Source organism: Corvus moneduloides, chromosome 13 (genome assembly GCF_009650955.1).
Source record: "Corvus moneduloides isolate bCorMon1 chromosome 13, bCorMon1.pri, whole genome shotgun sequence".
NCBI classification, from domain to species: domain Eukaryota; kingdom Metazoa; phylum Chordata; class Aves; order Passeriformes; family Corvidae; genus Corvus; species Corvus moneduloides.
Window position 1 is genome coordinate 17,773,071 of NC_045488.1, and position 26,584 is coordinate 17,799,654.

Below are 26,584 nucleotides of genomic sequence, written 5' to 3' on the forward strand. Positions count from 1 at the left end.
CAATTCAGCCTGTCAGTGACTCTAGGGTAAAGTTTAGTATAAGAGCATTTTCCATGATCATCGGTGTTATTGTAAATAATTCTAATTTGCCAATGTTTATTTCTGTTTAATCAAAATAAGAGTCTGTTTTTATGTTACTTTTTAAAATTATGTAGCATATACTCTTCACAATAGCTTCACAAGGTCACTCATGATTTTTAAGAGGTTTTGTTTGTTGTGTGGTATTCCTCATTTTTCCTGCTATCAAAACCTGTGTATCGGTAGGTTTCATTCTCACAGGCTTGTCCTCTTTTTCTCTGGTGGCCGTGCATTGCTCCAGGTACAGCACAAGTGGAGATTTTGCCTTTTCCAAATGTGTTACTGGGTTTTGTTGGTCAAAATACCGTCCTGATAACAGCCCATCTAGAATGTTTGACAACATGAATTAATTTCTGGAAGAGACTTCCTGAGGTAGCAAAGGGAGTCAGAAGCAGTTCAAATTGGAAAATGGAGAACAAACCCCTGGACGTCATTGACAATGTTAATGCTCATGTCTAGAAAGTATAAAAAATTGTAGAAAATTGTTTTCCAATAGAATTTATGCTCCTGAAGTCGTGAGCTTTCTCTGAAAATCTGCTTCCCTCTCTGATCTTGGTTATCTTTCTCAGCAATCTAGTGGTTTACAGCAAGACCTGTGTTCTTGTGGAATTATGTATGTGTCTGTGTGTAAAAATAAATGCACTGTAACTGTACAGCTTCCATAATATGGAGGAATTAACCTGGAATAAAAACACTTTGAAAAAGAATCATGGGGGGAATTAAACTATTAGACACATTTGCAGCATGACAGAAATCAGTGTAGCCCTTTGGATTTCTTTCAGCTGTGTTTTAGATAACTTTGTTTTGCTTCTGCAGAGACCTAATCTTGCAAGGCTAGAACTTTTATGCAGAGCAGCTGGAAGTAGTTAAAATATTGGAACCACTGCTGATTTGGTTGCATCCTCCAACATGACCAATCCTCAGTAAGTACCATGTGATACAACTTACTTTAAATGAAAGGGAACAGGCTGCTACTTGGAGAAGAATGATGTTGTGACTTCAGGAGGGTTTTGTATTTGTCTAAAGAGTGTGAATTAACAGAAGATAAGTGAATGATGCTGTAACACATGCCTGATGTGTTACGAACAGCAGTGGCTGAAAGCTAGAATGTTATGTTACTTTTAGATCTGTTTAATCTTTTTCCTGCCACCAAAGCTGTCTGCCAGCACAAGTCTGTTTTTCTTTTCAATCAAATCAGAATATATCTGTCATTTAGTCTAAGAATACAGAAACTCAATACTGTTTGGGGAGGGAAGGTTGCACCAACTAATTTCCTTTTTCCTTTATGATACTGGAAATTTGATCACTGTGTGCTCTTTCATGCAAAACTGAACCAGCTTGGACTTTAAAAGGTAAATGCCCACAGGATAGCACTAAAGGTGAAAATCAAAATTCTTGCTAAAATTAGCTTTTACCTCTGGATTTCTGATTTCAGATTGTTTACACAGGAATACAGTTCTGTTGGAAATTTAAAAATCTCATTACTTTCCGTTATTAGTTACACATGAATAAAATAAAAGCTTTTAGGTTGTTCAAATAGTACTTCCATTTAGCTCCTTTTTCTGCCACAGTATGACACAGCTGCAGTCTTTGCCTACCAAATACTCTACATAAAACAGCATTTTACTTTCTTGGGTAATTCTGGCAGCAGTTAATTCCTTTTAATTCAAGAGTAATGTCTTCCATCTGGAAGAATTAGTCTAATGGTGAGATTGACCAATGGAAACTTTCAACATAGAATTTTAGTTCCTTCACCCACATCCTTAAATTACATCCTTATACAAGACACACCGGTTAAGTGGTCTTCTAAAGTATTCTCTTATTTTTTGGGGGAGATAAAGGAACTACTAATCAGGTTTCTTAAATTGCTGGAAGATTTTAATAAGCTTTAAAATAAAATCACCAATGCAATTTTTGCAGTCAAATAGCACAGGGTTCTAAGAACTTTTTAACTATATCCCTATGGAAAAAGAGTATCTTCACACCTGCTGTTGAAAACCTCTGACTATAGTCTGAGATTTCTTCCAAAGTTACCAGGCTCCCCCTGGAAGAAAGCTGGAGAAGTTTGTGCTTGCACCTACTTGGAATCAAACAGGGCAAGCAGCTTTGCTGGGTGCTGCAAAGATCAGCCCTTGACGTGCAAGCGGTGTCCTACAGCCAAGTCATCCTGTGCATGCACTTAGTAATGGTAGCGGATAAAGTTCCTACAGAAGTAGTATCTTGTTCTAAATGTGGGAGACATACACATTGTCAGACTGTTTTTCCCTGCCTGGAGTTTCCACTAGTGTTAGTGGGCTGCTGTAAGAATACATGATCAGATTTAGAAGCTGTGCATAAGGTTAGTGAAGATAATCTTTATGGACGAGGCCATACTTCTTCTGAATCATTGTTCCCTTTCAGAACTATTTTGAAATAACGTGTAACAGAATGATCCTTTTTGGGTGAGTGTAACAAAGCTGCCATCCATCAAAACTATTTGAATCAGTATTCAAATCTACGGTGGAAGAGAGGTCAAACTGCCTCAATTAACAGTTGATTTGTGTATAATTAATAAGTCTAGCTGTTCATTGCTCACTGATCTAATTTACCAAGCAGTGAGTCTTTAGTTGGCATAGTTACATGCCTTCTTTCTGTTTTGCACAAATGTTTTCCTTTTGGGTTCATGTATCTTTTCTGTATTTTTATAACACAGCCATTTATATTTAGTGCTTTTGAAGCAGATTCAGCGGAGTGAAGTGTTCTCCTTTGTGAGGTGTCTGTTGATCACAGTGAAATCGACTAAAGTTTGGAGAGATTTGATCTGTCTCTTTAATGACAACACCTCCCTCAATGACCTCGTAGAGGCCTTTTAAGTTGCAGGCTCTTTGGGATTCTATGAAATTCTTGTCTCTAACTTACTTTTACTTGCTTGATCATTTATATTTCTTTATGTGTATATGTGTGTTTATTACGTTTTCAGGCCTACAATTGAAGGCAGTGTTTCGGAAGTTGAGATCATTTCCCAACAAGTGGAAGAAGAGACCAAAAGCATTGCTCCTGTGCAGCTTGTTAATTTTGCTTATCGAGATCTACCTTTAGCTGCACTTGATCTGTCTGTGGCTGGGTCCCAGCTTTTGTCAAATTTGGATGAGGAGTACCAAAGAGAAGGGTAAGTACAAAGGGCAGATTTTTGTTGTGTAGTTTTAGATTACAGAAATTTCATGGCCTGTAAAACAGGAAATCTTGAGCTGGAGAAGTGTAGCCAGTTGTCCTCAAACTCTATGTAAAATCATTGTCACAGGATGGAAGTGACCTTTTCTAATATCGCTAATCTGGGCTGCTTTACGGCTGTTTATCATTTTAAGTAGTTCATAGCTACTGTTTGACCACAGTACCATAGTACTGTTTGACCTTGAAGCTTTATCTCAGGAAAAACTAGATGAAACACCCTACCCTGTCAGACAAGCAGAATGGTCTGGTGAAAGCTCCTTGAGAAAGGTGTTTCAGGATGACGAGAGCTGACTGCCGTGATTCTTGTACATAGCTGTACATCTCCTGACTGAGAGATAATATCTAGTACTGCTGATTCCAGGACAGACAGTGTACGTGTCAGCCAGTAATTTGAATTGTGTCATTTCCTTATGTGAGAATGTTGTCTTTGATAATGGACACAGTATAGGCATACTGCTCCTGTTTTTGTAGAACGGTGGTTCCAGGTTTACTGGAATAAAAGATCTTCATCAGTTCATAGCATTTGCCCAAACATAGCCCAGTGTCAGATTATGTAGCATTGTTGTCCTACAGGACATTAGAAGTCATCCTTATGCCTTGTTCAGGCTTGAAGTGGCTGTAGGTGGACTGCTGTACTAAATTCTTTATGAAAGATTTGGGTCAACTGGAGAGAATCCAGAGGAAGGCAGTGAGAATGATTAGAGGCTCAGAAAACCTGCCGTGGAGTACTGATTGAAATAACTGTGTTTCACATGGAGAAGAGACTTTGAGGGGAGCTTCTAAGAGACTTCTGTAAGGAAGGGAACAGCCTGTTATTGATCTCCATGATGTTTAGGACAAGAACTAAAAAGCTTGAATTGCAGCAGAGATTAGTGAGGGCAGCAAAGTGCTGGGGTAGACTGCTGGTATGTGTGGGAAGGAGGGGGATAGAGGTACAATTGCTGGATGTCTTCAAGAAGATGCATTTGTCAGGAATGATAACACTGTATTTAACATCCCTTGGGACAGAGATGAGGTGAGTGGTGGTGCCTGCCCTCCTGATTCTGTGGCTGCTGTTCCCTGTGTGTCACACTGAACACAGTAAGGTCCAGTGAGAGCACTTCCCAGTAAGCCGTATAGAATGCTCACTGCTGAAGACTTTAAAAGACTTTAGATAAGCCTCCATTTATTAACAGTTCAATGTGTTTTAACCTGTGCTCTGTAATCAGCAGCGACCTGCTTGATCTCAGCTCAGCAAGTATTTTGTGTGGTAGTCAGGAAGCAAGATGTGGGGAAGGCTCTTGCCTTTAATTTCTTTCCAAATTGGACTTTTTGAGACTTCTCCAAAAAGTTGTTACTCCAAACGAGGGGAAATACATTTCGAGTAGGTTATATAAGTATGGTACAACTGTAACATAAAATACCCTGCATAGCAAAAGAGGCACTTGAAAATTAATTTGAGTATGCAGGTGTAACCCTCAGGCTATTTTGGTGCTGAGTCAATACCAGTTTAGTTCAAATATGCATTTTTATAGATTTTTATGATATGAAACTCAATTCTTCACTGTGCCAAAGGGCACAGATCTCTAACTGTAACCCTTTGAACAGCTTTGCAGTCTTAAGCATGGAAATAGGCTTGTCATTCTTTTCTTCAGCAGAGATCTCTTCCTTCACACAGACTTCTTTTGTGGCTTTGTCAGTCTCAATGGAAATAAGCATCCAGATCTCCCAACTATAGAGTAAATGCTCTGAAGTATGTTCAAAGCTTAAGTATGGGCATCCCAATGCATTTTGGCTGAGTATGTTCGGCCACCTTGTGGGAATGGTGGCTTCTTCCTTTCAGAAGCATTCACTGCAGCTGATGCCATGAGAAATTTAGGAGCAGAGCTGGGCTTCAGAAGCCCAGCAGCAGAAGTAAAATACTATCCCTGTGCCACCTCCTGGCTTGGTTGGGAATATGTCTAGTTTTATGAATGGTGTAGTTTCTTTCCCATGGCCTTGTTAGTTGTGACTGGCTTCAATCAGAGTGAGGAGGTAGGGTGGGTCAGATCAGTTTGATACAGGAACTGGCAGCCACATCTCCCTTATGTTCGAAGAGGGGGATGTGGGGAGGGCAGCACAGGAGGTGGCAGAAAACGTCAAAATCCCTGTAGTTTCTGCCAGCATCCATCTTTGTAACTGAGGCTCTGTTACCCCAGTGCTGCTGTACAGAGTGCAGGTGGAGATACCAGAAGATATTGCTGATGCTAGAGAGTATAAAAGATTCCCTTCCCTGGAAGTCTGCCTTTTGTTGCAGACTCCATGTGTTACTTTCTATATGCATTTCCCAGAGAATTTCAGGGAAGGTGCCAGCCTGCATGGACCTGCATGTGTGGCTCTGTTCTAGATTTGCAGCTGATCTAGCCAAGCTGTAGTTGTTCTAATTGCAAGGCTCTGGCACATCCCTGTGCTTGGACAAGACTGGGTAGTTGTTACAAGCTACATCTGTCCATGACCTTGTTGGACAGCATAATTGTCCACAGTCACTAGTTCCTGGTTACTCTGGGCATTTACCAGTAAGTCTTCATTTCCTTCCGTGGAGCAGCAAGAGAGACATCAGACTAGAGATGAACGAGAGCACAGGAAAGGAGTCTTCTGATTTAGCGGTTTAGTTGTGTGTACCTCAAGGTGCACACAAGGTTCTCCTCTATCTTTCCTTCTTAAAGGCTACAAGGTATTCAGGGTCCAAGCACAAATGTGACCTGATTGCTACCTAGGGGAGCTTTTTGTTTCATCTGAGGGAATGTTTCTCTTAATAAAGCCGATATTAATAGGCAATCAGGAGTAGGTGGGTCATAACCCTCTTTGTGTGCCCGGAAACTGTGAGATGGCATCACACTAGCTACCCCTCCCACAGGACAAGGAAAAAGAAAATTTTGGTGTGCTTTAACTTGTTGGACAGACCATATGTAAGCTGGCATTCCTATGGCCATAATACTGGAATAAAAGTCTTACTTTGTGCAGTTTGATAGGTCTTTGCTTTTTCAGATCAAATTCTCATGGCAGTCAGTTCCTGTCTGTTGGTGTTGTCGAAGGAATTTTGTGGACAGTTTGAGCTGGTTTTGTCAGAAATTTAGGTAACAATGCTGATCACTGTGCTAAGCAACAAAGAAAGGACTTCAGATTAGAGGCACATTAAGCCTGTCCCTGATGTCCACCTGTAAGTAGTGAAAGGGTAATCAGGCAAGAAAAACCGTTCTGCTCTACCTGAAACCCTCAAACAAAACACAAAATGTGTTGTCCTGAATTTACTGGGGAGGCTGTGACTGCACTGAACTCAGTTTGCAGGAAAAGAGTATGCCAACATTTCTTTAAGGAGACTAATCACCCAGAAAGGTGAGATGATTTTTAAATGTTAACGTTGCTTTAAATGCCACTCTTAATTTCTTTTTTTTCCAGTCAAGTATTCTGTTTTTCAAAAAATAGTTTCTCTTTAGTGCTTTTTTTGCATCAAGTCCAATAAAAGTGATGGAGAATAGCAGAAAAATTGTCAACATGCATGAAAGTATTACATGGATAGGGAAAAGCTCTCCTTTCTATATTTTCTGTAAGCTCCAGTTAGGAGGTATCAATCACAATAAATTATTTAAAAATTTGCAGATAATTACACTACAGACTATATATTTGTGTGTGTGAAGATAGACAATGAGCCTCTCTCTTGATAAAGATCTGTATTTATTGGGGGTTGAGAAACAAGGGGGGAGAGATATACACCAACTTTTAAATTATTTGTTGTATTTGTTTTAAATTGCAGCTCTTGAGTTTTAATGTTAAACATCTGAAACATGAAGGTGCTTTCAAATACTGTGTTTTACATCAAAAGCTGTAATGTTTGTGAGTTCACACAGTTAATGTGACTCATTTGACATTAGCTGTAAATAGTCACGCTGTTGTAATTTAATAATTTATGATCATCTCTTCATAGCCTTAGATTTGTTTGGTCACAGCTAGAAAGGGCATTAAATAGTAGGAATATCTGAAAAAAAGAAAACCATAAGGAGAGAGAGAGAGAGAAAAGAAGAGAAACCAAAACTGAACAGAGATTTACAGAGATGCAGAAATTAACACAGAGAAGAGTTGTGAGTTCACATTTTAAACTGGTTGCAAGACCTTGCTGGTGAATGTATTCCGCCATCCTGGGAAAGAAAGATGTCAGTTCCTTCAGTCTGTCTTCTGTAATTGTACCAAGTAGTAGATGCCATTATTTTGGTTTTCGTATTCATCTTTCAGATATTACTTGGATCTTTTTGAGGTATTTTACTTGTGCTCTCTACAAAGCTGTTCCGGTTTGGTCCAAAATACTCATTACTGTTTATCTGCTGTGAGATAAGAATCAGGAGAAATGCAAAACAGGCACCAAACTTGAAAGAATATAAAGAAGTTTATTAACAGACGTAAAAAAAGAGGAAAAAAAAATTATACCACCTTCAGAACTCTCCTCCTCCTCCCACCTTCCTCCCTTCTCCCACTGACAATGTGAAAAGACAACCCTTAAGATGTTCAGTCTGTTCACCACTTCCATAATAACCTTGTTCAGTCCATTTAGAAAGAGAAGTCTCTTCTTGCTCATGCTATGAAAACATTATCACAACGAGACAGCCGCCCACTTCCAAATATCGTTCAGTCCATTCAGGAAGAGGAGTCTCTCTGCCTGCGTGTGAGTCCTTTCCCCCGACTTGCAGCTTTTCCCGCAACTGCTTTCGAGGGTCCACTCTTGAAGTTTTTTGGGGTACAATTTTAAGGTTGAGCCGTTCAGAAACAAAAACAGAGGCCCTTCTCCTTCCCTGGGAGCAAAGGGTCTTCATCATCTTCATCTTTAGGACTATCTCTGGGAGCATCTCTAGGGACTGAGGTTTTCTCCTTTCCCATTTGGAGCAAAAGTCCTCATCTGGTTCATCTCTCTCTGTCCAAACTTCTCATGAAATTACAGCTGCGTCAGCGTCTGCCTATCTCAACGCAGGTGCTTCTGCTTACGAGTTGAACACTCCACCCCCCATATCTTCATGAAATTACAACAGGATACTCTGATATATCATAGCTTCACAACAGAATTTCAGCTTTAAGCATCTCCTCTCTCTCTTCCCTCAGGTTTTCAGCTCTTCACAGCAATAAAAGGGTTAATCTCGCCTCGGCCTTGCAGCTTTGCAGCTGGAATGTTGAATTTTTCTTATCGCAGTGGAGAGGAGGGAGAGCCAAGCCGCTCCGGCTGCCCACGGCAAGGCAGTGGGGGGGGTTCCACGGCTGGAACAGGTCCATGGCTTCAGGATGGCCGTGGCCCGGCCCGGCCTGGCCCAAGCAGGGCCTGGCCGGGCCCACTGGCCCCCACACGGGGCCCGCAGCCACCTGTCCCAGCGCCGGAAACGAGAGAGAGCTTGGAGGGGGAGTTTGCCTATTCTTAAATGTGGATAACAGAGGTGATCACAACTTTAAGTGGCTTAGAGAATTGTCCATATTCAAACTGGCCAGCTGATAGGTTCTATCAGTTCCCAGAGGAAACTGTAAGCACCCCTTAGCAAGGACATCCCTTCTGGGACTATGCTTGCTAACCTATGACAAGCTTAAAGGTGCTTTATCTAAAGGAACTTCACTAGATCAAGTGCTCACATTTTTCTTGTTTTCTGCTTTTCTTGTCTTTATCTGGTGGCATAATTAAAAATAGTCCATTTTCTGAAAAGTTTTGTATACCTCATGCAGATCCTGGGTGCATGGTGAATAATGAGGTCCAAATCCAAGACAAAGTACAAAGGTTTTGGAGGGCACAACTATTTAATGTAGCAAGCAAGCTCCTTGCATTTACAAAAGTGACTTGTAATTTAGTTTTAGCTGCCAGTCATAGTCTGAATCCAGAAAGATGGTGCAAAATCCTAACACGAGGATGCAGTGAATGAGACTGTAGTGCTGATGTGTTCTTTGTGCAGTACTATATCACTGCTATCTCTGTGCTGTGGTCCCAGCAGACCTGCACTGCAGCAGAAAAGGACCATTCAGCTCAACAGAACCTTTGAGGTGCCCAGCTCTTCAGCAGAGAAAACATGAAATTTTGGGCTATGTTACAGGGGTATTCAGTGATGTAGAAATTTCTGTTTCTGTACACAGCCTTTTAAGTGTTTCGTTTTGTAAATTTTGTTTCCCAGAATAACTCATTACTGTGTTTATCCCAGTACCTAAGTGCTTTGAGTGTGTCCCTCCCATGTCTTTTATCAATTGGTAGAGAGAGCAGTACTGTAAGTAAGACAAAGAATTAATTTTCTAGCTCAGTGATTTTAAGACTTTTTTCGGTTTGGAGATATTTCTGTATTTTTCCAAGAGAACTTGCTTTTCCCAGGTAATTTTTGTGGGTAGAAATGTAGCAATTGTAGCCCACAGATCACTGTTTGCAGAGCTCTTTACTGGAGACTGGAAATTACATGGGTCTAATTTGTCTGGCTTGACACTGGAATTAATTGTCTAAATTGGGGAAGATATGGCTTGGGGGCAAAATTTGAAATATGGGTAAGCAATGGGACAAAGGGGAAATGTGGAAAAGAGGAATATTTGTCTGAAAGGCAGGTCTGTAAAAAAAATCAGCTAAATGCTGAGCAGCAATCTAAAAGCAAATCAGATCTTAGGATTGCTTAGGAAAAGGAGCAGAGAATAAAAGAGAGGTGTTGTGCTGTTGTGCCTCTCTGTATATCCAGGCTTTGCCCACGTCTTGAACACGAGTGCAGTTCTGCTCCCTGTCAAAAAGGATATGGTAGATATAAAAGAACTGGAAAAGAATCAAAGGAAAACAGTGATCAAAGATGTGCTACAACTTCCATTGGAGATTACTACGTAAACTAGAACTCTGCAGTCTGGAAAAGAAGGCTGACTGAGATTTGATTGATATTACAAAGTCTGTGACACAGAGAGGTTAAAACAGGTTTGACACCCACACACCCCCTCCAAATACAGTCTCTAAGGTACCTTAATAGATTAAGGCCCAGTTCCAAAGAAACAAAAAGAGTTTGCTCTTGGCACAGAGGGCAGTAGATGCCTGAAGATACTTTCTGAAGGATGTGTGGCTGAGAGTAGCTTATCCCCCCAATGGGAGGTTGGACGGGTTTGCGGAAACAAAATTCATTGAAGGTTACTAAGTACAATGTGAGAAAACACATCTGTCTCAGGAAGTGACCAAATGGTAAAGAATTGGATGCTGTGAAAATGTTAAGGGGAAGGATTTATATGTTTGCTATGTTCTTAGTCATCTGGAGACATCTGCTCATGACCACTGTTGGAGACAGGTTGCCAAGCCTTTGTTCAGTGTATTCTGGTATGGCTGCTCTTATGTTTCTTAAAGAGAGTTTTTGAGGCTGACGTTAATATTTCACTAAAGATCTTAACATAAAAAGGAAAAACCTAATAAGCAATTTTCTAGTGTGAGGAGTAGAAGGCCAGGTAATCACAGGATGTCTGTGAGCAAAGGGTGTAATATACACCTATAAAGAAAGCACAAATGATCCTAGAAAGCTTCAAGTACTTCAAATAGAGCTGGGAAGCATTCATGTAATTAATTAAACCTATTCCAAAATATTATCTGTGGCTCCAGTTGTCTGTATTCACATGCAGAAGAGGCTGCTAGGATAGTTACAGAAACTGAGGGTCTGTTCTACAAAAAGCATGGGCTTTAATTAAATTACAGAAGTGGCTGCCATTACTGTGTATAATGCATCGTGGACAAAATGCCAACTAGGGAAAAGACCTAATCAAGCTCAAGAACAATATTGGCACAAGAATGACTGTGTATAAACTGGCCATGGGTGAGTTTAGGAAGAAAAAAGGGGGGAATATCTCTTGCCGTTTGAGCAGCAGAGTTTTGCAGGAGTCTTCCAAGAAATGCCATGGGGCTTGAAATAGTACAAGTTTTAGTGGGGGAAAAGATGAGAGTCTTCTCAATAGTTAAAGTTCTGTAGTTAAACCAAGCTTGTAGAAGTCCAGAAAAGAGGTGCAGAGCTCTGTTTGTTCCTTGGAGTTGGCTGCTCAAGGCCTCCAGCTGCTCCCTGAAGCCTGCTGTGAGGCTCTGCTGTGTTGTCTCAGCCAGATTTTGTATCGTTATTTAGCCTGTGTTCCTGTCACTTCCTGACCATGGCCTTTCTGCTCCTTCAGATAGCAATTTGGATCTCATCCATCCTTCTGTTTTCTGATCATAACCATCTTGTGAGGTGCAAACACTTGCTGTTTAGCCAAAAGAAAGAAAAAAAAGACAGGGTAAGGTATAATGCAGATTTTGGGGTATTTGTTTACAAGACCAGAAAATAGAAACAGTGACGGCTGTTAACAGCTTGAAAAAACTGTTTGTAGTGATTCCTTACCAGATAAATATGTTCAACCCTTCCCAGTTTTGCCTTATGTTCCTTTCTTTCCAAGCTGTTTATTAGTAAGACTAACAGGATGATGACAGATTGGATTTGCACAAAGCCATGTGTGAAAGTATCTTTTTAAAGAATTACCCCTCGTAAAATTCCACTAAATATATTTTAATGTCTCAGAACAAAACCTTACGGCCCAATGTCACCAACAATTAAAAAATTTCTGTGCTAGTACATTTATTTACTTCATCCAGGCATTGCAAGAAAGGTAAATGATATTTCTGTTGTAGAGACAAAGTAGCTGAAATACCTGATGAACCTGTTTGAAGTCATGCAGGAAAGTCTTCCGAAGTCAAACTTGTCTGTGAGTTCAAGCAAACACAGTCAGGACACCAATAGAATGTGTACTTAATCTCTGAACAAAATAGGGGACTTTTTTACTAGTTTGTGGGGGTTTGGTTATTTAGTTTTTTGTTTGGTTTGGGGTCTTTTGTCTGAAGTGAGGGGGAAAAGGTCTTTTACTTGTCTATGGTTAGTATGAAATCTCTTCATAAATTTGAGCTGTGTAAGTTATATTTTTGTTTGTTGGGCTTTTTGAAAATTCTGTGTAGCTGACTTTCTAATCTGAGCTTAAAATTTTAAGTGTAGCTTTGCAGTGTTACAGGTGAAATGGCCAGAATTTGGAAGGTAAGTTTAAATGCACACTAATTCTGGTAGGGGTTTGTGTTTCTCCAAAACCATATTTCTCATCTGTTGAATGGATGAGCCCTTGCACATCAGAAGGGAGAGAGAGAGAGAGACTACTCTGCTAAAACAGGTTTCAGGGTTAAAGAGGTGAGATTTGTGTATTAGGGGTCAGGGTGGTTAGCATGTCAGCCTGTAGACAGCGGTGTGCAGGTGCTGGTCCCTGTCCATCTGCAGGCCAAGTGTTCAACTAAGTCACCTTGGTGTAGCAAGTTAGGATACAGCACTGAAGGTGGTTCTTCAGTGCATAAATTTCAAATACATTTATGTCTTTGAAATCGCCTTATATATGAGTGTGATTTTTTAATATATTGACTTTTTTGGAGTGTGATACAGGTGGAATTATGCAGGTGAGCTGCACTTGACTGCTTAAGCTGATTGCTTTTTCAATTGTAAACTGATAGTTTAATTCAGAAGCTTTTTAGAATTGGTGTTCTAAATATTGAATAATACTACTGAACAGACAGAGAAAACGCCATGTTATTTAGGACTCTATAAGTAATTAAAGCTTGAGTAACAATTATCATGTGTGTATTGTATGCCAAGTATGACAGTTGGTTTACTCTTACTGGTACATTTGGTATATTTGAAAATCTTAACTATGCAGAGCTTTTAAAGGCAGGTACTTGGGCCCTCTACTGATGGTTCTGTGAATAGGAAAATCTGCCCTGCAATACTAAAACACTGGCATAATGGGTCTTTTGAAAAAGGGAAGATAAATATAAACAGAGAATAGGACTGAAGCCTGTTATGTTTAAACAGAGCCGTCCCTCCTCACTGTTTTTAGAAATAGCTAAAAAACCCCAATCCTAAGCCCTAAATCACAGTTGCATTAAAAACAAGTTATCCTGTTTTGAGATTATGTGAAATAAAATCCATTAAATGATCAAGTTGGCAAAAAGGCTTTATCCCAATGCCTTTTTTTTTGCTTTGTGTTTTAACACAACCTATTTAAAATCTAGTGCATTCTGTATTCAGGCTGGAGCCACAACAGAGTTTAACCTAAGGGCAAGTTCCTGATAGTAACACTTGTCAAATCTTCTCTGAAGCTTTGAGAGTCAATTGAGGAGGTCTTTTACAGTCAGGCAATCAGGCAATCTGACTACAAGTGTTGTTGATATGCTTAATTCTGAGAAGCTGCTTGAAAATGTTGAGTCTCTGAGCACTGCTTGGCATCACTTTCTCCCTCATTTGTGAGTATGTCAGAGAACATTTTGTGATGTTTTTCCAAGTGTTTGATTATAACATGAGTTATTGAGTCTAGGACTGTTTATTAGGAATTGATAGGTATCATCATATCTTCTTGTACACCACTGATTTCTGTGTATTGATATTTTAGTTAGACAGTGGGGTTACTGCATCACACTTGCAGCTTTTTAAACCCTGTTAAATAAATCATGTCAGCTTTTCATTACCTAATGTGTATTTACAGTGCTTTGAAAATCTGAAGTGTCAGGCAACCATCCCATCTGAACTTTCTGAGGTGAGCCAGTACAGGAACATTGCAGAACACTGTGATGAGAAATGATGTGATACTGCATCAAAGTGATGCTGAGAGGGAGGAGTTAGGAGATAAACAGTATCAGGATGGGCTTTATGCTTCTGAAGTCCCTGCTACTGTTACTCCTATTACCAATACTCCTAAAAGAAAAAAAAGTATTTTTTAGCAACCCTCTTGTAAATGTGTATCGGCATTAGCACAACACTAATGCAACGTTTACTGCTTCATCAACTTCCCTCCAGAGTTCTGGTCCTCAGAACTCAGCCTCCTCACAGCTTCCTGCATCCTGCTGAGACCTTATTTTTCCTCTGAAAAAGGGTGACCTCATCCAAACTAGGTTTGGGAGCGGTCCCTGGTGCATGCTGTCCCCCCAAACTCTGGCAAGGTAATTCTTGGCCTGATCCACAAACAGATTGGTGAGAGTTGGACAAATAGCCAGGCGAGAGAGCCTTGACCAGAGGCTTGACACTTTGCCAGGCTGCGTACCTTTGCTACTATAAAGTGTAGCTGTGGAGTCACTGAGCTTATTCTTCGGTGTTTTCCAGATTCCTGTTGTTCTTTTCCATGATGTCATGGACTGATTGTTGCAACCCAAATTTGGCAGCCCTTGTCAGATCTGTCTCATAGTAGAGCAGGTATAAAGGTGCATGACCAGAAAATTCAGTAGCAGAGAAATCCTTTAAAAAAAGTCATTAACTTCTAAATAGCATAGTCCTTGGTACTCACTGATAAGTGAATGCAGCATGTATGTCAAGATAAGAGCACATGAACACTAGTGAGATAGGAAGAAAGTGGAAATGTGTATGATAATTAGGGCTGCATGACTCAGTACATTGAAGGCACTTGGACACCACTTAATTCCAGAGCTGGGGAGATCCCAGGGCAAAGGTTTTTCTTACATTTTTCTTGGTACAGAAACTAGTGAAAGTGAACTTTGAAAAGTCTTTGTGCATTATTGCTGAGTGTATCCATAACAGCAGAACTTAAAATTTTGAGTTCACTGCTCTTTAGCTCTTTTCCTTTTTCACTTCTTCTTTTCTTTTCTTGTTTTTCCCTTAATTTTATTTCCTTAGATCTAACTGGCTAAAACCATGCTGTGGGAGACGAGCAGCTGTGTGGCAGGTATTTTTGCTCAGTGCAAGTCTCAACAGTTTCCTGGTAGCCTGTGTAGTATTGGTGGTGATTCTTCTGACTCTGGAACTCCTAATAGATATAAAGCTTCTCCAGTGTGAGTAGGAGGAATTTTTTTTTTTAATTTTGATTTTTTTTTTTTTTTAATTTTTTTATTTTTTTTTTTTAGTTTTGATGAAAAAAGGCTTACCTTGCTGGGCGGTTTTTGAAGGGGGAGGATGTTGGGGATGTTTTTTTCCTACCATTTAAATGATTACTAGGCTAGGTAAGAAATGTGTTCTTGTGGAACCCTGGTATAGTGAAGTCAGTCTCTTCCTTATTAGTCTGACCAAATCCAGGTGAAATAACAAATTCAGTACAGGACAAATTTTCAAAGGATGCAAGCAAAATGTACGTGCAGAGATTCACACGTGTTGTCATTAGTACTTGAAAAGCTCTGTCCTCTACAGACATATTACTTATGCACAGAAGAAAAATCTGTGCATCATTAATCTCTGGTACCCGTCACACGTGGATATACAAAAGCGATGAACATACAAAAATAAATAGGGTATTTGGTGTTACCTCTTATTAATTTACTTCTGCTCAAGTGGATAGGAAGTGAAATTACAGCCTTCTAGCTTGTAATGCACTGAAATGATACAAACTTTCATTCTACTTTGCTAACACACTATGAGTGAAATAATGGCTTAAATGGAGTTTTGCTTTATCTGAATTCACTCTACACAGGTTCCACAATGGAAGTTTTAATGCTGCTGTTTTGCTTCCTAATTATTTTTTTTTTCCCTCTACTCTTCTTTTCCTCCATTCCACCCCTTTTTTTCTTTTTTTCTTTTTTTCTTTTTTTCTTTTTTCTTTTATGATACCATGTTGACTTGACCACAAACACCACCTACACTTTCCCCTGTGGTAAATGTTGAGGAGCAGCCTGTAGTATCTCCATGCAATCTCAGATGTGTTGAAATGGCAGCTGGGGTTCAGACAATCACATAAATGCAAGAATACATAGCACGAAAGAGTCATGGTCTGGTGTCTTCTGTGGCAACTTTAAACTGAACAAACAAAATTTTTATTCTCTTGAAGTCCTTTTACTGTTGTAATTTGTCAATTGATTGTAGTGGAGTAAAGATTTGGGTATTGCAATTGTATTAAGATGACTTTAAGGGACTTTACTGATAATTGCAGCCATTTCATAAAGTCTGTAAGATGAATAAATGACTGTGTGTCATTCCACACTGTTGCTCACCATTTCCACCCATCTGTCCATACTGCACACACTGTTCTGAGCATGGCCCCACCGTTACAGCTGTTATTTTCTCTGGTCACTCACCAGTTTTGGATGAGGAAGTCCAGGATTTGGATGAGTCTGCCACTTTCAAAAAAGTTGGGAATGCTGATTGTTGGTGTAAGTCCTGAAGAATTGAACACGGAAGAAGCTTTCAACAATATTTGTTGAAGTGTCACATCTTTCTGTTTATGTAGAGAAGTTTCACTTCCTGTAGAGACAAACAGTTTACAGACTGTTGATTTCTCTGAGTTTTAACAGTTTTGGTTACTCTCCTCTGGAAGCACCCACTTTTTCACCATTTATTTTCTGAAGAACTTTCTAAAGAAAGCTTAACTTTAGGCATCATTGCTCCTCTGCATGTCTGGTGCGTATAACACTGTTGAAAGCTCTGCAGCTTACACCTTGTGCATGATCTGTAGGTGTTTGGTTGAGCTGGGTGACTTCACTGTTCAGAGGTGGCCCCTGCCTGGGTGGATTTTCTTGGGACCCATTCCACTTGTGTTACTACTTTACAGTTTAGCTAATGAATCATCATAAAGCCATGAGGCTTTTTCCCTTTGCCAAGTTTGGATACCTTCCATCTTGTTTTAAATCAGATACAGGCTGGCTGGGTGATGCTGATAGAATTTTTCCAGCTGTGCCTTATGAGAGATGTGTGTCACATTAAGGTTTTGAAAACCCATTAGCCCATAACTATATTTCTCAAAAATGTAATTATGGTTTTAAAGAGTTCTTTATTCTTTATAAAACCAAGCAGTGCATTAAGATACTTTACAGCACATCACTTCCAATTCTGTCCATAATGACAACTGCTAATCCATGCTATAGACTGTAATTACTTAGGAGGCCTCCCTTTATTAAAAGAAAACTAAAGCAACCAACCAAAAAAAAAAATGCAGCAGAAGCAACCTGGTGTTTTCTTTGGCTGTGACATTTTTAGAGCATATTTTTTCTCTGCTACTTTCAGTGTAATCTTTGGTTGCATGATGCACTTCTCCTATGCATAAAGCTTTTGGTTTCAGAGGTGGACACCAGATTTGCAAACTAGGACACACACATGAAAAGGTCGGAGACCTTTTAGGGTATTTGGGGGAAAGAAACTCAGGAAATTATGTTAGTACTGCCCTCCTTCTGCAGTCAGCTTCCTGAGCAGCGTGGAGCTGAGAAGCTCCGCTCCTGAGCTGCCAGCCCTGTGCCCTGGCTGCGGCCGTGCAGAGCTGTGCAAAGGGAACACTGCCTGTGCTGCAGCCGAGCCTCAGTAACGCGGGGTTCAGGGCTTGCCCAAACCAAGAGTATCACATACACATGCTTGCAGTGTATATCTGCCAGGAAATCAGAGGGAACAACGTCCACTGAAGGCAAGGGTTTCTACTACGAGCTTCTGTAATGGTCACTCAGCGTTTGTCAGGATGAATTTTCGTCCCAAATTCGTGGTTGCTGTATCTTTTTGAGTCGCTAGGGGGCAGATGGAGCCTTTATGTCAGTCGATCCCTGTTGGAAAAACTGCATCCAAAGGGTTTCTGGTTCTTCAGGCTACCCAGTAAAGATAGTGCCTTAGGATAACTTTATTGTATTTTATTTTGCTGATTTGTTTCACTTTTAAGTAGTTCCTCTGCTGCAGCACAGCAAATGCTCTCTCATCAAGCCCCAAAAGAGCTTCAGCAGTGAGAGTTCCAGTGGCAGCACATACTCAGTTTTATTTGTATCCTGATTTCTTCCTACATCCCTCTCCTCTCCTTCTCATATTAATCGATTCTGATTTAAAAATAAAATTGTTCATTTAGTGTGTGCCCTGTATGTTCTTGGGACGTAGTTAATTCTGCCACTGCCTTGCACCTCTATGCACACAGCCACTGCTTGCCTTACACTGTCATTCTCTGACACTGCAAGACTGCACAGACTGCTCTGGTCTGTCTGCTGTGGAGATGGTAGACTCACAAGTACCCTGAATAAGGAGAGAATGTTTTCTCTTCATTCCCTTAATCCAAACTTAGGAGCATATGGAAGTAGGAATTGCTAGCAGTTGAGTTAGTGGGCCATGTCAACTTCGCATTTTTCTGTCAGCGTGAAATGTATTTTGAAGCCCATTTTGAGCACTAGCTTTTAAGTACCTGTTCCAGTTTAAGTACTGATCATCTGAGCTGAATTGTCAGAGACTGAACACGAGAAATAATGTGGGGATTGTAGAGCATTCTGTTTCCTTACTGAATCCTAACTCTGGAATTTTAGGTACACAGGAGTCAGTCACACATCTCGTACTAAAGCAGTGCATGGGGTGAGAACATGAAGCAGTGGCAGAGCATCAAAGACCTGAGCTGTGTGTCTGCCATTGCTTACCAGCAGGAGTGTCTGTAAAAGCTCCAGTGAAGAGCTGCTAACATGGTGAATTAGGGTGAGCAGCTGGCAGGGCTGGAGTTCCATGTCCCATTGCATCCCATCTTCTTTGTGGTACTTCCATTGCAAAATGTAAGAAAGCAAGCTTTACCCTGTGTAAGTTGTGGCAGTACTAATTATACTAAACCTAAGTTGCACTCTGCTACTATAATGACCCTTTGTTGTATTATATTAATTGCAGTTTCAAGTGCTTCCCAGTTTGCAGGAGTAATTCACTGGATCAGCCTAGTCATCCTCTCTGTTTTCTTTTCAGAGGTATGTATAACCAAAGTCTTTCCCCACATATAGAACTGCAAAGTATTTTTATGTTGTCACTGGAATTAGCAAGAGTTTTACAGTAGTTTGACTGTAATTAATGTAGTACAGTGTATTTTAAGGAAAAAAACAAGCAAAAATGTACTGTTGCTGCTTCTACTTAGCAAACTAAAAAATGTTTTTTAGATTAGCACTGTTTGTCAGTTACTTAGAATTGGTAAGGAAACATGGAAGAGGAGATTTTGCCTTACAAATTATAATTGGAAAGCTGCAGAAAGAAATAATAATCTCTGAACCACTACAGGCACTGGACAGGATAGTTTGATCCATTTGTTATCAGTGTCCTTGGGTATAAGGTATAGGATTAAGCTGAAGATATGTTTTTCAGGGATAAAGATCCACAGGAGTTTTTACAAAAAGATCTGTTTTGAGAATGGAATTATCTCCTCTCACGGTTTATTAAGGTAGTTTATATATTCCAGGTTGCTGCAGATAGACCTAGTCAGAGAATGAAACTAATGGTGAATTTCTTTGCCAAAATGTGTATGAATGTATGCATTGGAAAAGGCTCTAATCATGATGTAACAAATGACCAAACTGGAATAATCTGCTTTTCTGAGCTTTCAGCTTTGTTCCAGAAAGAAATCAGTGGAATTGAGACATTGAGTCTGCTGCTGAAATATTCAAAAGTGCTTTTATGGCTATTTTTCAGGTTGTGATATGTGACTTGTCACAAAAACAAGTTTTATGTTTGTTGAGTCGGAGTACAGCTTGGACTTAAATATTTAAAAATATTTAAACTTTTTTTAAAATATTTAAACTTAATATTTAAACTTTTTCCATAAGAGAAAATATAATCCACAGAGATTTGTTAAAGTCTTCACTCTGTAGTAAATTTAGATGGTTACAAGGTGAAGGTTACAAAAAACCAATAATCAAAGAGCTGTGATATCTGCAAATGATTTGGATCACTTGTGTTGAATTCATACTCATCATATTATATCATTGGTAATTTCCATGGTGCTCCTGATGAAATACATTTACAGATATCATTTTGTATTTCTACACAGGGTTTTTCAGCTGGTGTTGTAGGTGGGTGCTTTCTGAAAGGATTGTTTGATGGCAGGCAGGAATCTCAGGCTGCTCTGCATCCCAGCCCTCTGGTGCTGCAGGTATGCAAATAGGTCCTATTACTGTCTCCATCCTTTGACAGTGAGGTGGGCTGTAGGTTACATGTAAGCTGACTGAAAATAATCTCTAGACAATTTAAAAAATTTTGCAGAGTCTTTCCTTTGTGAATTGCATATCCTAATTCCCAAAGACTCAGGTTTGCTAGATGGTGTCCATTCCCTTTAAAGAAATACTTTCCTCTCTCCTCGGTGGGGATTAGCACCCTGGAGCTCCCTGTAATCCTGAGCTTCCCAACAGGATCAGCTTGTAGCTGATGCTACCAGCATGGCTGCACAACCCTGCTCACCTGATCCCCTTTGCTTTCTGGAGCTGGTTACACTAAAAGCCTCTCCTGTGCTCCTCAATTCCTTTCTGCTGGACTGCAGTCTCCAGTTCTTGCACCACCAGCACTCTGCTCACACCTGCCACAGTGCCTTGCTCCTATGTTGCTTCCTGAGTGCACAGGTGTTGTCAGGCTGTTTGTGGCACTGCAGACACATCCTCGAGGCAGGGACTAATCTGGCTCAAGGAAGGGAATTAGTTATTTCAGTTCTATTGGGACAGGGTACCCTCCAAAGTGGATGAACTGGTTCAGAAGTATTTTGCAGGAAAAGAGTAACAGAAGTGTTTCACAGAGCCAAAACAGGTTTACTGACTCACCATCCTCATTTGGGATCTGTGTTGGTTTTTCTCCTCTCTTTATTAGGTATTTGGAGCTACTTTGTCTTCTTGCTGTTCTCATTTATTATAAACTTACCACGCACTTCATTATCTACTTCTGTTTTCCGAAGTATCTTCCTTCAGCTATTTGATTATGGTTTGAATTTTGATCAAAGAAAAATGAGGCCACAAGACAGCCGTTGTGAGGTGCACAAACCAGGGTAGATTTTTGGATATAAGTTCATTTGGCAGCTCAGAGACAAAGGTGGCTCCACAGAGCAACTGGATGTGCTTCAGAGGCTACCAGTCTGGGACAGAGTTCAGGTGTACCTTTCCTTTTGGGTTTGCTGAGGTTGGCCTTATGCCAAGTTGAGTGCATGTCAAATTATGTCTTATGAGAGGGGAAAACAGAGGGTATAATTTTCTGTCATCCAAATAATTTTTTTTTCCAAGAGGTTACAAAATACGGCAAAAATTGCAAGTGGCTTTTTTTTTTTTTTTATCCATCATAATTTTATTTACTCCTTTGGTCCCTTCAGGGGATTTTTTTCCCCTCTGATTCCCATACCATGAGTCAGCTGTCTTTGGGATCATTTGTTGAGAAGATCATGTGTTACAGTGAGATTCTGCGGTCTGTGACTTCATGCCAGGATGATATTCCAGAGATGAACAGGTTTAATTAGTTTGCCTGGATATAAGAGGCAACTGCTGAGGATTGATGAGTCCTTCAGCAATCCTCCAAGCAAGGATTCAATGTTTCTGGTGATCAAAAAAGGTTGTTGCCATAGCAAGTACCACGTTCTAAGTTTGGATGTGTGCTGTTTATTCTGTAATTTGGTTCCCATTGGTTGTAAATATGGGTACGCAATTCTGCAGAAGGGTCTCAGCTTAAAGAACAAAGTTGTAAAAGACTTGTTAAAACCTAGAAAACTTTCAGCACAAAATCTGAATGTTTTGGAAGTATATGACTGTTTAAAGGTGGTGCTTTCAAAGCATTGCAGGTAATTGCAGTCATGTCGTGTTGGAGTTAAACAGACACTGGCTTTCTGCTTGGTTAAAATGAGGGGGGCTAAACATGCCAGCAGCTGGCAAATGCCACCAGAACAGCTGCCAACAAAGCTGAGTAGCTGCTCTCAGAGCATCTTCCTGCTCTCCCTAGGTTTGTATTATAGCTATAAGCCTTAAAAGCACTCCGTTCATTTTATACTCTGTCACTGTCTGTGACTTTCCAGCATTAAAATATCCTTTTTCAAGTGAAGTACACATCAGCTCTGTTTGCGTTTTTCCAAGTATTTGAACAGGATTTACTAGTGGTGATGATTGTGTATGTTTGTCTCTAAGTACATCAGTGTGATTTGTCTGTGCACCAAATGTTACCTAGGTGTTAAGACAGAAGAGAAGAGAGAGACACTGGGGGGAAATCCCAGTATCAATAGCAAGGCAAGGCCGGGGTTACACCCTCTCAAGAGGGCGAATTTAACCTTGGTATTAGTTGAGAAAAGGAGGATGGGGAATGTCACAGTGTTTTGGTAAGTGGATTGAAGTCTGCTTTTAACAGTCTTATCACACTGCCACAAATACATGGTTCTGTGGCTGTTGTTCAGCCCTGCTTTTCCACTAAGACTGATGAGACTGCGTGCGAGAATGGTGTTCCTTGATGTTAGTTGGTTGCATTGCTCTGTGTGTGCTTCAGTCAGCCCAGCACTCAGGCCTTCTGCTGAAGGGAAGCACTTGAGTGTTTCCCTGGGAGGAGCCAAGTCTTATGTGCTCAAAGTCAGGCAAGCACCAAACTGTGCCTTTTTTCTGGCATCTGTGTCCAAGAAATGAGCTCTCAAAGCAAGTAGAGTAAGTGTGGGATCCCAGCTGATAGACAATCTGTTTCATTAGCTATGGCTCACAGGAGGAAAGAACTCCAAGGCTTTTTCCTCATCCTATATGTCTAAAAGAAGTATTGATAGTAACCTGCCACTTTTCTGCTTATTAATAGCAACTCTTGAAAGGAGTGAAACCTCCAAAGGGAGACTCTGCTGTTAAAGTTCTATTAAAAAGAAAAAACCATCCCAAATGACAGAACTAAGTAAATAATGCCTTTCCCTCAACAAATTCATAATTTATGTTAAAAACTCAGGTATGTTACTTTTGTTATGTTATTTGTGAGCCTCAAAGAGCTGCATGGAAAGACAATAATCTATTAATCTTCTGTAAGCTGTGGTTTCTCTTTTGTGTGTTTACTTTTATTCCATGTACACACAACTTTTCTCAGGGTGCATAAATGCACTTCATTGCTGGTTGTGTATGTTTTGTTTTTTAAATGGATTCATTAGTGGGATCTAGGAACAAAAATACAGATTTTAAATATTAATATCATTTATAAAGGTAAATTTAGGCTTCCTTCTTTGCCAGCATGTATAAAATAAATACTAATATACTGGGAAATTTCTTTATTAACCAATTTTCTGGCTTCACAAAAAAGTAGTTACCATGGAAAATGGTCCTGTAAAGTTCTAGGAATCTAGGTGGACATCTGCCTGAAATGCCAGTCTGCCCATTTCATTTCCAATAGTATACCTGACTTACAGTGTGCTTTATCAGTGCTTCATCTGTGCTTTCATCTCTTGATTGTGGCAGTGCAGTGCCTCTTACACCATGTGTTTCAGAGATAAATGTTAATGTTTGTGTGACCATGCCCAGAGAGAACTTGTGATGCAGGGCTGCTTAAGCCCAGTTCCCTGGCTGGTCTGCATATATGGTAGAGTCTTTGGTGAGCCATTCCCATGTCTGAAAAGGCCTGTCAAATCTATACAGAATTGTCAGTTGAAAACTCATTGGTTTTCCCCATATTCTAAGAATTAAGATTGTGAGAATATTGGGAGAAAATAAGAAGAAGTAGAACTGCAGAGTTTGTGCAGAGGTGCATTTGAGTGTGTGATGTCCTGGTAGTGTTAGTGAGAGAGAGCACAGTGTGTTCATGTCTGTTCATGGCTCCAAGCTTTGGCAGGGAATGATTTCTGTGGGACCACGTGCTGATGGAGCCCCAGCAGTTCCAGAGTACAGGACATGGGGGTAGGTTGTACTGGATAATGGTGACGTGGGGTCTCTAGTTTAGCATGTCATTTCAGAGCCTTGGTTGAAGAGAAGCTGTGTGAGGAGAATGCCTGTGCCCTGGAAACAGAAGGATGTGTTGGTTTAAACATAACAGCACGTTCCCCTGGGCTCTGGTGGCCTGGGGACAGCGTGTGCTAGGACAGCTAATGCAGTAGCTCGGGACAGGCACAGCAGATGGCAAAAGAGGATTCTTCTAAGGACTGGATGAGCTAAGGCCTCTGTGGAGTGACCCAGATGAGAGGAGTTATAAATTACAGATTGGGTACAAGGTGTTCTGGGAAAGCTTTCAATAAATACTTGGTCTTATGAGATATATCCAAAAGGCAAAAGCTTAATCTACAGAGTTTCTGGAACCTCTGTAACAGATTAGTTCTGTGGCAATGGAGGGAAGGAGGGGCTTTTCTACGGACATCCTCTCCAGCCTCCCCCATCCTGTCTATCTCCTGCCCAATCCCTACCCCATCTTGAAATGCAGAGTTCCTCTCCTTTGCCTCGTGCTGCTGGGCCAGCTTCCCCTCCTGTGCTGCCTCCTGGTGACTTCTTCACACTACGGAGGGATTTGACGCAATGACTCATTGAGTAGTAAATTGTATATTAAATGTGCAAGCAGAAAAGTACTTAAAATTACCTAATGTACTGTGCAGTCAGCTGACAAATGCAGATTGTGGGAATTCACACAGCTGGCTCAGCAAAGGACTTGGCCAAGTTTCCCTACAAAATTAGGGAGCGAACCTGCAGCATCACACAGCTCATCTTAAACTTCACTGCAGACAGTTAATGTTGTGCAAACAGTTGTGTGTCACCAGGAGACATTGTCAATTTTGAAACTGGATTTCTGTCTGAAAAATGGTTTAAAATTTTATCTGGGTTTACTTTAGCTTAAAGAAGTTAACAGAACTGTTCTGTCATTTGCCTTTTATTAGTGCACCGGAGAGACTTTCATGTAATAAATCAGCTTTTAGCAGAAAAAAAAAATGTATTTCTGATACAGCTGAAAAATATATGTGTTAAGGACTTTCTAATTAAAAGATTTCCAGTCAAAAAATATTAAAGCTTTCTTTTTCAAGTACAAAAATCCGAGCTGGCAGTGGCCTTTAACAGGAAAATACTCACACTGATACTTAATGGTTTTTTTTTCAAATCTGTCTTCAGAAATGCAGAATGCCTGTGGTGTAATGCAAAACTATGTGTGTGCATTTACTACAGTGCTGAGAAGTGCCTGCATATCAGTCAGGAACATCAGTACTACTCCCTTTTTTCCTTTTTTCATGTAGATTCTTGTATTTATAAATGGTAGATTTATGACTAACATTTTTGTCTGTGATGAATGTTTTGCAGTTGCAATTCTCTTTTAATTCATATGCATCTTTCAGTTTGGTCCTTGAACAATGCATAGGAAGTTTCCTGGATTATTAATTTCTGTCTCTGTGTTTTTTCGGATTCTGCTACAGCTCCTCATTTTTAAAGTTCTGTACAGAGACAATATACAATCAGATGTAATATATATATATTTGTTTGAAACATGTTTTTGATTGCTTTGGAAAAAATACAAAAATGTTATATGTAAGAAATACCAATGCTTTCATTGCAGTCAAAGTATTTATTATACTGAGCAATCAAGGAGGTGCCCAATACAGTCCAAATTTCTTTGCTTCAGCCTCCTCTGGGTGAGAGCTGTGTGGCAGCAGCAGTGGATGTTCTCTGGTGCCGTGGACACACACAGGCAGAGTGGAGACAGCCAGAGCTCATCTGGAGCTGTGCTGGCCCAGGGCACCTCAGTGTCCCAGCTGGGACTCACTCGGGTCACCAAGGGAAGTGCCTTGCCTGGCTCTTGTCACTTCAGTGGTGATGGGTTTTTTTTCAGAGTGACAATGCTGGTGCACAGCTTGAAGAGCTTTTATACAGAGCAAATGTTTTCTAAGCTTACCCCCAGTTCTGCCCAGCTGGTTCTGAAGGATGCAGCTCTGGGATGGGGGAGCTGGATTATCCCATGCTTACCACTTCACCTTCCTGCAGTGTCTGCTCTAGCTGAGAGCCAAAGTGCTGATCATCTGGGCATGTTTTACTGGGCACCAACACCAATCCTGCATTAAATGTCTGCCAAATAGACTTCCAGTCACTGCTGACTTGTGCTGATTCACAGCAGCAGAGTGGGAATGAAAACATTTGTGTTAGCTTCCAGCCCTTGGAACTGCTCACACCCCCATTAACATGAAAGTAGCACAGTCTGATTTAAACACTGCAGTGAGGAATTAAAAAGACAGAAAGTAAAATCCTTTTTTACATTCCCTTAACAGTCCCATGTTAAATCATATTTAGGGTTGTGAGGTGGTGTTTCAGTTTTCTTTGTGCAGATATGCCTCCTTTCAGTGAAAATACCTTTGTGCACACCTGTCCAAAGGAAGAAAGATTTTAACCCTCAGTTTCTGTAAAGGTGTTAAGTGCTCAGCCATCCTGTAGTTAGTTGCTCATTGACCTGGCACTTCATAAATCCTGCCTAAGCATAGCAAAGAGTAAGCTGTGCTGTCAGCAGGGTGGCTGTAGGAAAGGTGGTACCCCAAGCTTTATAGAAGGCTCTACTTTTCCTTGTGTTTCCCCGTGGCTGCCTGCTGTGGGCCCTGTGTGGGGGACCCCAGGTAACTAATAGAGCTGAACTTATGGGCACACAAGTAACTAGTATGTAAGCATTTTGTGCAGCTCCTC

At 40.4% G+C, this 26,584-nt stretch overlaps 1 protein-coding gene across 9 annotated transcripts in view; it reads left to right on the top strand.

The window, feature by feature from the left end:
- Positions 1–26,584, top strand: part of TMEM266 (transmembrane protein 266) — an 84,969-nt gene that overhangs the window by 26,396 nt on the left and 31,989 nt on the right. For 6 of the 9 annotated variants that reach the window (XM_032123239.1, XM_032123236.1, XM_032123238.1 and 3 more), the window contains 5 exons: positions 895–1,001; positions 3,038–3,226; positions 14,952–15,106; positions 18,873–18,946; positions 20,017–20,118. In XM_032123239.1, the coding sequence (XP_031979130.1) occupies positions 988–1,001; positions 3,038–3,226; positions 14,952–15,106; positions 18,873–18,946; positions 20,017–20,118 (534 nt within the window). In that variant the 5' untranslated portion in view covers positions 895–987. Of the gene's footprint in view, positions 1–894; positions 1,002–3,037; positions 3,227–14,951; positions 15,107–18,872; positions 18,947–20,016; positions 20,119–26,584 lie in introns of those variants that run through there. The other 3 variants (XM_032123241.1, XM_032123243.1, XM_032123245.1) reach the window with 3 other exon arrangements.